The sequence below is a fragment of the Dasypus novemcinctus genome, chromosome 1 (assembly GCF_030445035.2).
Source record: "Dasypus novemcinctus isolate mDasNov1 chromosome 1, mDasNov1.1.hap2, whole genome shotgun sequence".
In the NCBI taxonomy this organism is placed as follows: Eukaryota; Metazoa; Chordata; class Mammalia; order Cingulata; family Dasypodidae; genus Dasypus; species Dasypus novemcinctus.
The window spans coordinates 208,257,129-208,268,755 of NC_080673.1; the positions used below are offsets into that span (position 1 = coordinate 208,257,129).

Consider the following 11,627-nt stretch of genomic DNA (forward strand, 5'->3'; position numbering starts at 1 on the left):
GAAACTTGAGGAAAGGCCCGCCCAGACCTTGAGCCGGAACCCGGCAGCCCCGAGGCTCGAGGCAGGAGTCTCAGCGCCGGGCCCTGCGCCCAGGGGAAGCCACACGCCATACTGGGGAGAAGTGGGCGTAGAGCTGCCAGCCCACCCTGACCACGGCAGCCGGCTTCCCCGGAAGAGGCTCATGAAGGGCCCTGCCCCTTGGCCCCTGCACAGCAGAAGCGACGCTGTGGTCATCTGCCGAGTGCTCCCTGCCTCCCCCGCTCATGAGAAAGCTGCCACCAGGGAGCAAATTGCAGGTGAACGTTCTGGAAGGTCTCAGCTGGGCGTGAAGCTCGACCGCTGCGTGGATGGACCCTTCAGGCCCCCCGCGCCCTCCTCTCCTGGCTCCTCCCTGGAGTTCTGCCTGCCCCCTCCCCTCCCTCCTCAGTGCCCCCGTGCAGTGGGCCTCCAGGAAGTGGCCGTCACCCACTCTGGCACACCGTCCAGGCAGAGAAGGACCAGCTGCCACTGGAGCGTCCTGCAAACAGGAACGGGGACTGTGCCCAGCCTGTCTGCACCCGGGTCCTGCAAGGGGCCTGTGACTGGAAGAAGGACAGACAAGATGGAAGGACAGGGCAGAGGACAGGCAGGCTCTGTGGTGAGGGGCTGCGGGACAGAGCAGCCCCTGGCCCGGCAACTTGCCTTCCATCTCCCTCTCGGCCTGCCTGGCTCGCTCCGCATAGATGCCGACCAAGCGCTTTTGCCTCTCCTCTTCTCTCTTTCTTTCAACAACAGTCCTCACATTCACATCCTGAAAATCCACCTAGAATTTGAGAATAAATGTAAGAACGCGGGAAAAGGACTTTGGCCCAGTGGTTAGGGCGTCCGTCTACCACATGGGAGGTCCGCAGTTCAAACCCCGGGCCTCCTTGACCCGTGTGGAGCTGGCCCATGCGCAGTGCTGATGCGTGCAAGGAGTGCCCTGCCACGCAGGGGTGTCCCCCGCGTAGGGGAGCCCCACACGCAAGGAGTGCGCCCCGTAAGGAGAGCCGCCCAGTGCGAAAGAAAGTGCAGCCTGTCCAAGGATGGTGCCACAAACACGGAGAGCTGACACAGCAAGATGACCCAACAAAAAGAAACACAGATTCCCCTGCCGCTAACAACAGAAGGAGACAAAGACGACGCAGCAAATAGACAGAGAGAACAGACAACCAGGGTGGGGGGGGGGATAAAATAAACAAACCTTTAAAAAAAAATGTAAGAACACAAAGTGAAACTGAGGAGCTAGATCAGGCTACTTGGTCCCACGCCAATCGACCTGGGGGAGCCGCCCTGGGCTCCCCGCCCCAAACCCCAGCTGGGAGAACCACCTTCTTCAAAGCTGGGGCAACAGAGAAACAGAGACGGGGAGCAACAACAGGGCAAGGGTGACTTTACAACCAGGCAAGCGCCAGGCCCCCACGACCCTGCTGTGTCCCCGCACTAGCGCAGCCCAGCGCAGCCCAGCGCAACCCACCTCCTGCGCAAGCACAAGCCGGGTGAGGCGCGCCCAGGCCAGTCAGTCTGGTGCCGGCCTGAGAGTGAGCCACAAGGCCTGCCCGGGTTTCCCGACCAGACATTCGCCCTGCTCCTCAGGCGCTCGCAGAGCTCCCCTCGCAGGGCAGGGCAGGGTGCAGGGCAGGGTGCAGGGCAGGGTGGGGCATGGGAGAGCAGCTGACTCACAGCGGCCTGGGGCAGGGGACGGCGTGGGGGAAAGGGGACACCAGGTCTGTGCAAACCGGGACTCACAGGGCCACCACACGGGCCAGAACAAGACGCGCATGCAGAAGGGAGCAGGGAGGCCCCTGGCGTGGGCCTGGAGCTGCTCTCCATCGTGCGGATGAGCCACGAAGGAGGCACTGCTCAGTCAATCTGCAAAGACTGGGGAAGAGCTTTTCTTCCTTTTCGCTTGTGTGTGTAAGTTCCTGGCCTTTAAGGACAGCTCTGTGCTAACACTAACTGGATACAAGCTAAGCAACAGATGCCTCAAAACTGAAATTTCAGCAATAACACATTAAAATATCAAAACATCCAGGTTGCAACAAAAGATTACAAAATACTCAAAGAAACAGGAAGTGATGGTCCATGAAAAATAGAATATTAAAGCATTAGAAAACCATCAATGAGGATGATCAGACCTAGGTCACTCCAGACAATGAATTTTTAAAAATGGTCCTAAATATGCTCAAAGGTTTAAAGGAAAACATGGCCCAAATACAAAAGGAAAGCAGGAAAGTGAACAAAAAAGAATATCAATAAAGAAACAGAAAGCTTGAAAAAAAACAAAACAGAAAGAACTGAAGACCACAGTAACAGAAGTAAGAAGTTCCCCAGGGGGCCCCAAGCGGTGGAAAGGCAAGGCCCCCAGGCGGCAGCCCGAACCGCCCTCAGGCAGCGACCTGCAGCAGGGCGGGACAGCCAGCCAGCCGAGCCACACGCGGTCACCTCCCACACGACCTGAAACACAAGACCTGAAACACAAGTGCGTGAGAAACGACGATAAGCCGAGGGTTCTGAGCGTGTGAGGCAGCGATCCGTGGCAAGACCTGCGGGAAGGCTGGGGGACGGAGGCTACGGGAGCGCGGTTGCCTAGCTCCTGAAGTTATTTTGGTATCAAACCAACAAGACTGCTACAGGCGTAGGATACTAAGCTTATGCCCCATGGAAAACACAAAGAGAAATCAGAAAAATATGCACAGAAGAGAATGCAAAGGGTTCTAAAGGGCTTACTACAAAGATCAAATAAATACCAAAACAGGCAGGAATGTAAGAATTGAAGAAAAGAAGACCTGACTGCTAAAACCATAGAGCAGAGTGGCTGAAGAAAGTCCTGCATAATCAGTAGTTATTGCAAACGTAAATGGGTTAAATTCTCCAAACAAAAGGCAGAAATTGGCAGAATGGATAAAAAAGAACGAGTCAACTATATGTTACTCACAAGAGACTTCCCTTAGACCTAAAGACATGAACAGAGTAAAAGGGAAAGGATGGAAAAAGATGTTCCATGCAAACAGTAATCAAGAGAGCAGGAATGGCTACACTAATAGACTAAGTCAAAAACTGTTTAAAAAAAGAAAAGTCAAGGACACTACATATTGATGAAAAGGTCAACTCATCTAGCACAAATAATCATTATTAAAACATATCCCCCTAATGACACAACCCCAAAATACATAAAGGAAACAAGACCAAATTTTATGGGAGAAACACATGTCTCTGCTTCAACAGTAGAAGGCTTTCAATACCCCACTTTCAGTAACCAATAGAGTATCTAAAGAAAAGATCAATGAGGAAATAGTGGACCAGACATAAGATAACCAGCTAGACCTAGCAGACACCCGTACAGCACTTCATCCAACAGCAGAGCACACATCCTCTCCCGCACACACTGTCCTTCTCTCGGCAGACCACGGGTCAGGGCACAAAGCAAGTCTCAATAACCCTAAAAAGACTGAAATCCCATCGTGTATCTTCTCTGACCACAATGGAATAAAGCTAAGAATCAATAACGGGGAGAACTGAAAATTCTCAACAGATGGAAATTAAACAATACACCACTGAAAAAAACAATGGGTCAAAGGAAAAATCACAATGGAAATTAAGACTCATCTGGAAATGAATAAAGACTGCAACGCACTATATCAAAACCTATGGGACGCAGAAAGGCAGTGCGCAAATGAAACTTAAAAGCTCTAAATGCTCCGTTAGAAAAGAAGAAAGACTTCAAGCCTGTAACCTACCTCACACCTGGAGGTACCAGAGAAAGAAAAGCAAACCAAAGCAGCAGGGAGCTAAAGCAAACAGTAAAGATTAGAGTTGAGATAAGGTAAGTAAGAAAAGAAAAATAGAGAGGATAAATAAAACCAAAAGTTGGTTATTTGAAAAGATCAAGAAAGTCAACAAACCTTGAGCTAGACTGACAAAGAAAAGAAAGGACAAAAATAACAAATAAGAAATGAAAGGAGGGGATTACCACTGACGCTACAGAAATAAAACAACCAAATTAAACAATGGACCAAGCATATGCATAGACATTTCTATAAAAAAGATATACAAATGGTCAGTAAGCACAGGAAAAGATGCTCAGTTGCACTAGCCAATAAGGATTAAATGCAAACCAAAACTACAGTGAGGTGAAGCGGACGTGGCCCAAGCAGTTGAGCGCCCACCTCCCACATGGGGGCCAGTGCCTCCTGAAGAAAACGAGCAATGAGTAAAAACAATAAGCACATGAGCAGAAAAATACTAAAGAAAAACAACACACTGTCCTGTACACTTAAAACATGCAAATTAGGCCTGTGAACTATGTAAACAAAAGGATTTTTTAAATTGCTCATTCTTATTTTTTTTAAAAACTACAATGAGGTACCCACTAGAATGACTATTATTTTTTTTTTTCAAACTGAAAAGTGCTGGCGAGGATAGAGAGATAGGAACCCTGGTTCACTATCGGTGAAAGCGTGAAATGGCGCAGCCGCTGTGGCAAGGGTGGCAGCTCCTCAGAGTTACACACAGCCCCCCACACGACCTGGGGACCCCACTCTTGGCACACACTAGAGAGAGGTGGCAGCTGGAAGGGGACCAACACGTGCACAGCAGTGTGAAGCACAGCCCAGTGCACACCTGCCCACCTGCGGCCTGGCCACAGCACGTGTGACAGTGTGAGCTGGGTGGACCCCAGAAGCGCGAGTGCTCCGAGCTAATGCGTTCCTGCGTGTGTGAACCTACTGCAGGCAGGACCTCTGGGTTTACTGCTTCAGCCAGGCGCCTCTGACTACACTGCACGGCCCAGGGCGGGGCTTAATCCTCTCACTGGCGTCCTTTAGGAACAGAGGAACAGAAAGCCACAGACACAGAAACAAGTAGCAAAGACTGAGAAGTTAAGATCAGGGAACGCCGGCAAGAGACAAGCCACAGACGGGCAGCCTGAAGCTGCAGCCCGAGGCTGGAGAGGAGAGATGAGCGGACATGGTCCCAGCTGAGCTCAGGAGGCGTAGGGCCTGCAGGGAGGGGAGGCCAGCAGAGCCACAGGCGCAGTCAACCTTTGAGGAGAAAGCTTCACCTAATGCCTTGATTTGGACATTTTTCACCGCCTTGGATCTGTAAGTTTACAAATTAATAAGTCTCACTGTAGAAGCCAACTCATTTCCAGTATAGTTCATTATCAGTATTTAGCAAATTAAATGCTATGAAATATTACTAGATTTAAAAAGGAATGAGGTTCTGATATACATGACGACAGGGACGAACCTTGACAACGTCATGCTGAAATAAGTCAAACACAAAGGGACAGATACAACATGATTCCACTTACACGCAATAGTTAGAACGTGCAAATTCATCAAGATAGAAAGTAAACTGCTTAAAAAAAAAAAATAAAGACATTACCCAGGGTAAGGAGAAGGGGAAAAGGGGTGTAGGGAGTTAATGCATGACGGTATAGGGTTTCTCTTGAGGTGACAGGAAAGCTCTGAAGTGGAAGGTGGCGAGGGTAGCACAACACTGCGAATGTGATTAATCCCACTGAGTGATATGTTCGGGAGGGGTTAAGACGGTGAAGTCTATGTTTCATACATGTTTCCACAAAGAAAGGCTAATAAAATAATGACAACTAAATGCACTCCATGATACTGGAGTGGAACTAATAATGGAGAAGGCCCCACAGGACATCATTAGGACATATGAAAGACCTGGAGAGTAGACTGTGAGCTTCACATGACTGTTAAACTGCTTGAACTTGATACCTGCCCTCAAGGTGGCTACAAAGTGAAAACCCGGTCACAGAAAACATGCGCACAAGTGTTGTCTCTTCAAGGAGCTGGCAGAGGCATCTACACGCAAATGTTTAGGAGAGTCACGTAAATGAAGACAGGGAGAGAAACAGATGGATGGATGGACAGGCAGGGTGATACGGCAAATGTGCCCCATGTGGGGCATCTGGGCATCTAGTGGGGTGTGTTAGAGATCTCTGTATGGGGTTTGTAGTATTTCTGCAACTGTCCTGAAACTACTTCAAAATAAACATTTTTAAATACAGGTCTCACAAAAGATTTGCCCACATCAATACCCAGTAAGGATCTCTGTGAGCTTTCTGTGACATTCACGGAGCTTAAATCAAAAAGAACACGTTCCCCTTGAAGCTCAGTCCCTGGAGGGCAGCAGCAGCTGCTCTCTTCAAGCAAGAGAGGCAGAAAGCACACAGGGGAGGCAGGAGCGTGTTCGTGCGGCCACCTGGGAGGGCAGCTGCTGACGTGGGGGGGAGGCACACACTCCAGGCGCAACCCCGGGCTGCAGGGGGCAGCTGGGAGCTGGGGCTGATGCATCTGCGTGAGCTTCCAGCCAAGAGCCAATCTGAAGCCGTCTGTTGGGGAGGGCAGAGGAAACAAGCAGCCGAGGCGGACAGCAATGGGCAGGGGTCAGGGGTCACGGAGCCAACTCCTCAGCTCCTCCAGGCACCAGAGCCTCGAGTGGGAACTGCCAGGTTGGGAGGGACCTGGAATCCAGTCTGAGAAGGGGGCTGCACCCGAGGAGCTCGACCACACTTCCACCTGCCTTTCGGCAGATGCCGCTCACACACCGAGGAACCGCGTCTGCTGGCTCTGCCGCCCAGTGCTGTCCTCCAGCGACCCACCCGCCGTGGCTCCCTCGCTGGCCCCACCTGGAGAGGGCTCTCTAGTGTCTCCCTAGGTTCACTTCCACCAGAAGCTCAGAACGGGGCCTGATGTGGAAACAGGGTCTTCACAGACAGGAGGAGGTAAGACGAGGTCCCGCTGGATGAGGGGCCCTGGGCCCACGACTGGGGTCTTTACAAGGGAGAGACACAGGGGGGTGCACGTCAAGGGGAGGCGGGGTGGAGTGAGGCCTCCAGGTCCGAGAGGCCACGTCCTGAGCCTCAAGCCTGTCTGCAGTGCTCGGGATGGAGACGGCGGCCCCCTAACACGCAGCCCTCTCCCGGCACCCAGCGCGCTCCGGCAGCACCTCCCACTGCCTCCGAACAGTCCCGAGGGTGCCGCTGGCGTCAGGAGCTTCACTGGAGCCTACGGGGAGCTGGGGGCGACGTCGGGCCAGTGGAGGAGACGAGGCGCAGGCTGGGTGCCAGGTGCGCCAGCCTCGACACGGAAGGCGCATCACTCCTCCTGCCCACTCTGCTCACGGCAAGACCAACTTACCTTCTTGTTGTGACATAAGAAATGGAAGCCCAGGGCGAGCTTCTTGTAGGCCTCGCCATACTTGTCGTTCCACCCTGCCACAGCCCGGGCAGCGGCCTGCCTCAGCCTCTGCGCTGCCTCCCGGGGCGGGGGCAGGGGCCGCTCGTGGTCCGTGCCCAGCGCAAGCTCCAGGAACTCCTGCAAGTTGGAGATGACCAGCGTCCTGAACTGATGCGACCTGGCGAAGAGCTCGTCCACGACGCGGAAGGCGGAGAGCCGGACCTCGGCGTGCTCCTGGCTCAGCTGGGCCATCAGGAGGTGGTAGGCGTGGCTGAGCTGCTCCTCTGAGGACCTGGGGGGCACGGGCCCAGCTCAGGCAAGGACCCGCCGCTGCTTGCGGGGCAAGGCCTTCAGCAGTTTCTCCCCCAAACTGAGCAGATGCTCCTGGTAGCGGGACACACCGCTGAATGCCCGCCCCCTTCTAGGACGGCACCCGCAAACTCCTGCCATGGGCCAAACCAGCCACCGCCAGCTTCTGCGTGGCTCAAGAGCCACGGATGGTTTTTATATTTTTGAATGGTTGGGGGGAGAAAACCAAAACAGCAATACTCTGAGATATACGAAAGTTAGATGAAACTCAAACTTTAGTACCCATAAAGTTTTATTGGGACACAGCCCATTCCTTTAGAGGTCTACAGCTGCTTTTGGAGTTAAGAGCTGCCAGAGGAACCGTGTGGCCCGCAGAGCCTAAAACATTTACCATCCGGCCTTTTATAGAACGCCGGCCAATCCCTGGTCTAGTGTACGGAACCGTAAACCGGGCGCACAGCAACCCCAACAGAGACCCTGGCTGGCCTCCCCTGCAGCTAGGTGAAGCTGTGGCACGGAAAGCAGGGAGCAGATGGCAAACACAGCCCCTCTGCCTCTGCTTCCCTCTTCCCAGCTACTGACCCTGTACAGAAACTACCGTGATCCAGGGATCTCCTGGAGCGTGCGGCCACACCCGACCCAAGCCTCAATTACTTCACTTAAATTATCATCTACAGTCTCCTTCGAGAGCCATGAGCCTGAGCCACCTGCGTTCCCTTCCCACCCTCAGTCTCTGGCTGCCTGAAGGCAAAATCTCCATGTGCACAGAAGACATCCAGCCAGCACCCTCGCCCTCTGCCAGAGCGAGACGCGGCATGAGCACGTTATGATGTGCTGAGCCAGCAGGCACTGACCCTCCCTTATCAGTGCTCCACTGGTAAAGCGGGGCGCTCACTGGTAAAGAGGGGCCTTGGGTAAAGGGGTCACTCAGCGGGAAAGAGGTGTATGAGCACCTAGAACCACACCACGCACCTGAGACCTCAGAAGTTACGCACACGCCATCGCTCGCAGGCGTCCGAGTGTGCGCACGGACCACGCAGGGTCAACTGCAGGGCCCTGAAGTGTGCTTCCCCAGGCTGTACGTTCTCCCTCCCCAACCTGCCCCAGGGCAGGAAGGCTCCTCCGAGGGGCTGGCAGTGCCCAGGGAGGAGTGTCACACTCCTGAGGCCCACACCTCTAGGCCGTGCTCTTCGTGTTTCCTCCCCAGGTAAGTTCATCGTGGAGGGGCAGGGCAGGCCCCAGAGGAAGCCCACCACACCTCCAGGTGACCCACTGGGTCACTCAGCCACGATGAAATGCTGAGCCTTAGAACATACTTGCAAATTTTCTTCAGCTCTTTCATTTTCTCAGGATTCAGTTGGGGCTCTCCTGAAGTTGTGAGCTCTTCTACCAACTTGGAAAGTTTCTGATCCATATCTAGAAATAGGTAATACAGCGACGCCAAGTTACAACCTGGTATCTCACAGTTCACGGTTTTACTAACAAGTGTTTACTGAGCACCATGTACGCCAGGTTATTAGGGAGGGATCACGAGGTAGGGGTGGGTATGCCCCTGGCTGGGAGATGAGCCCCATGGAAAATACAATTCAAGAGTGAGTCCCGCCAGGTGGTAATTATGAAACGCACCGAAGACAAACTTGGGGAATGTTGCAATTCTCAGAGTTTGGTAGCACATTTAGACAGGAATATAACCTTTAGTTACATCTAAGCTACCTTTTCCAATTGTACTTAATGAAGGCATTTTTTCCCTTGCGAGTACCATTCACCCCCGTTCCACCCGGCTGCCTCTGGAACGCTGCAGTGGGCAAGAGCGAATGGAGACTAGGTTTCCCGGGTGGTAACCCCAGGTTCCAGCGCTGAGGTTGCGGTTGTTGTAAGGAAACAGGGCTGGGACCACAGGGAAGAGAGGACCCGCCGACAGAAAGGCGGCCTGAACTGCAACGGGGGGACAGCGTGGGTCACCCGGCTGCAAAGCAGAGCGGCCTCTGACGGAGAGGGGAGCCGCCCAGAGGCTCGGACCTAGAGCCTGAGGTATCCGGAGCCGCAGGTCCAGGGCGCCCCTTGGTCTTTCCGAGCCCACCGCCTTAAGGCACTCCCCCCAACAGAAGAGGAAGCAGAGGCCCCAAGGCTTTCCCACCTCAGCGGGCGGCCTGGAAAGGTGGGGAGGGCGGAAACGCCGGGGTGCGGGGCACAGTCCACGCTGCACCTCCGGGCAGTGGGGCCCGTTTTACACTCGGTAACCACCAAAGACGCGCGAAAAGCCACGTTTATTGCTACTGAACGCTGAGAGCGCAAAGCCCTGGCAACAGCAGGGCCCGGGACGCCCTCCCGCGCCCCCGGCGCTCGCGGGCGCCTGGATCCGCGCGGGTCCCTACGGGCCCGACGGGCGCAGAACGCGGCGCGGGACGGGGACACGCTCCCCTCACGACGAGGACGAGGCCGCGGTCTCCGCCAGGTCCCCACCGGCCACGGGCCCGCGCTGGGAACATGGCGGCCGGACCCAGCGCGACCCCGGCCCGCGGGCACGGCGACGGCGACACCTACCGAGCGACGCAGCCGCGCCCCGCCCCTTCCGGCGGGTTGGGCGGCGTCCACAGTCACGTGCTCCAGAGCTCTGCAGCCATTGGCTCGCCTCAGCCCGGATGTGCGTCAGCGCGGCGACGGCTGCTTACGCTATGCGACGCGAAGTTTCGGCTGTCGTCACGCCCTAGCCGCTTCCTGTCACGTGTGTCCGAGCTCGGCAGCCAGTGGCTCGCTGTGTCCGGTCGGTGTGGCCGCACGGCCGGGGTCAGCGCGGTGACGCAGGCGCGCTCCCGCGGGCGCGGGGGGCGGTGTGGGACGGCGTCGCACTAGAAAAAGGAGGCGGGAGGGCGCAGCAAGACCTTAAAGGGGACGCGTGCGCGGGCGACCCGGAAGCGGAGGCTCGAGGCGGGTGGCGAGCCCAGCGTCGCTGGCGGGCGGCCAGGTGGAGCCCCGAGCCTGGAGCGGGCGGGGTTCAGCCCGGCGCCGCCGCCTCCTCGGGAATGAAGCCCAGGGGCTGCGGGCAGGCGGGGTCCAGTGGTCCGGGCTGGCCTCCCTAGGGTGTGGCGGGATCTTGGGGGCCACGCGGAGCCGCGTGCAGGAGGTCCGCGGGTGAGAGATGGGGGCGAGCTCACCCCCGAGGGGGGCCGGGCGCGGCACACAGCGCTCGGGGGACTGTCTCCCCCTTCCCGTGGTCGGACCCCGCGCAGACCCCCCGCCCTGCCACGCCTGCCCTGACCAGCGGGACCCTGGCCCCCACGCCCCTCATGAAGGCGCCTCCCCAGTCTCGGCAGGCGGCCCCCTTCCTTGGGGTCTTTGCTCAAATGCCACCTCAGGAAGCTTTCTCGGTGTGGATGGGCACCCGTCCCCAGCCCACCCACGGGGCGCTCCCCACTGACCACCAAGTGGCTGATCCGTGAGCTGCCATCACCTGCACCGCAGGCCCCCGGGTTCCTCAGTTGCCGGCTCGTTCCTCCTGCAGCCGGCAAGTATTCTCTGAGGATGCCCGAATGAAAAGCCGGCCCGGCCCACCCCACCCACACTGCCAGCCCCTCAGTACGAGCGTCTTGATCCACCTGGACGTCTGCCCCAGATGGCCCCCGTGGCCACTCAGTCTATCACGGCCAAAGCTGTGCTAACACCTCACCCAGGCCTGCTCCTCCAACTGGGCTCTCACCTTCACAGGGGCCTGCATCCCCGAGCGGTACCCCAGCCGCCCAGGTGGGGTGGTCTCTGAAGGCTTGCTCTTCAGGTCCCTTCTGCTGCTGCAAACACCCAGTCCTCCTTGAGCCCCTGATGCTCCCCTCTGCCGCCCGTTCCTGCCCTGCCTACTCCAGCAGGCCCCCTGCACCTGTCTTGCCCCTTGCAGCAGAGGGGCGCGTTCTCTCAGAGGGCAAATTGGGTGCTGCCCCTGCTGTTGGTGGCTCAGGACCACGGTGCCTCCAGGCCCTGCGTCCTTCCTCCGTGCTCAGGGCCCCGCCTCAGGGCCCCCTGCCGTCACCTGCCCTGCAGCTCCCTCTTCAGCTTTTGCTCTTAAAGCACTTTGCTCAGGAAGACCAGGGACATCCAGAT

The 11,627-nt window shown here is 56.2% G+C and overlaps 1 protein-coding gene across 6 annotated transcripts in view; it reads right to left on the bottom strand.

Annotated features, from left to right (window-relative positions):
* UVSSA (UV stimulated scaffold protein A) overlaps positions 1–11,099 on the bottom strand; it is a 36,134-nt gene extending 25,035 nt beyond the window's left edge. The window contains exons 1-5 of one of the 6 annotated variants that reach the window (XM_058301700.2): positions 10,955–11,099; positions 10,080–10,384; positions 8,852–8,951; positions 7,188–7,518; positions 682–802 (exon numbers count right to left, since the gene is read on the bottom strand). In XM_058301700.2, the coding sequence (XP_058157683.1) occupies positions 682–802; positions 7,188–7,518; positions 8,852–8,949 (550 nt within the window). In that variant the 5' untranslated portion in view covers positions 8,950–8,951; positions 10,080–10,384; positions 10,955–11,099. Of the gene's footprint in view, positions 1–681; positions 803–7,187; positions 7,519–8,851; positions 8,952–9,672 lie in introns of all 6 variants that reach the window. The other 5 variants (XM_058301711.1, XM_058301724.2, XM_058301703.1 and 2 more) reach the window with 5 other exon arrangements.
* Positions 11,100–11,627: the final 528 nt, after the last annotated feature.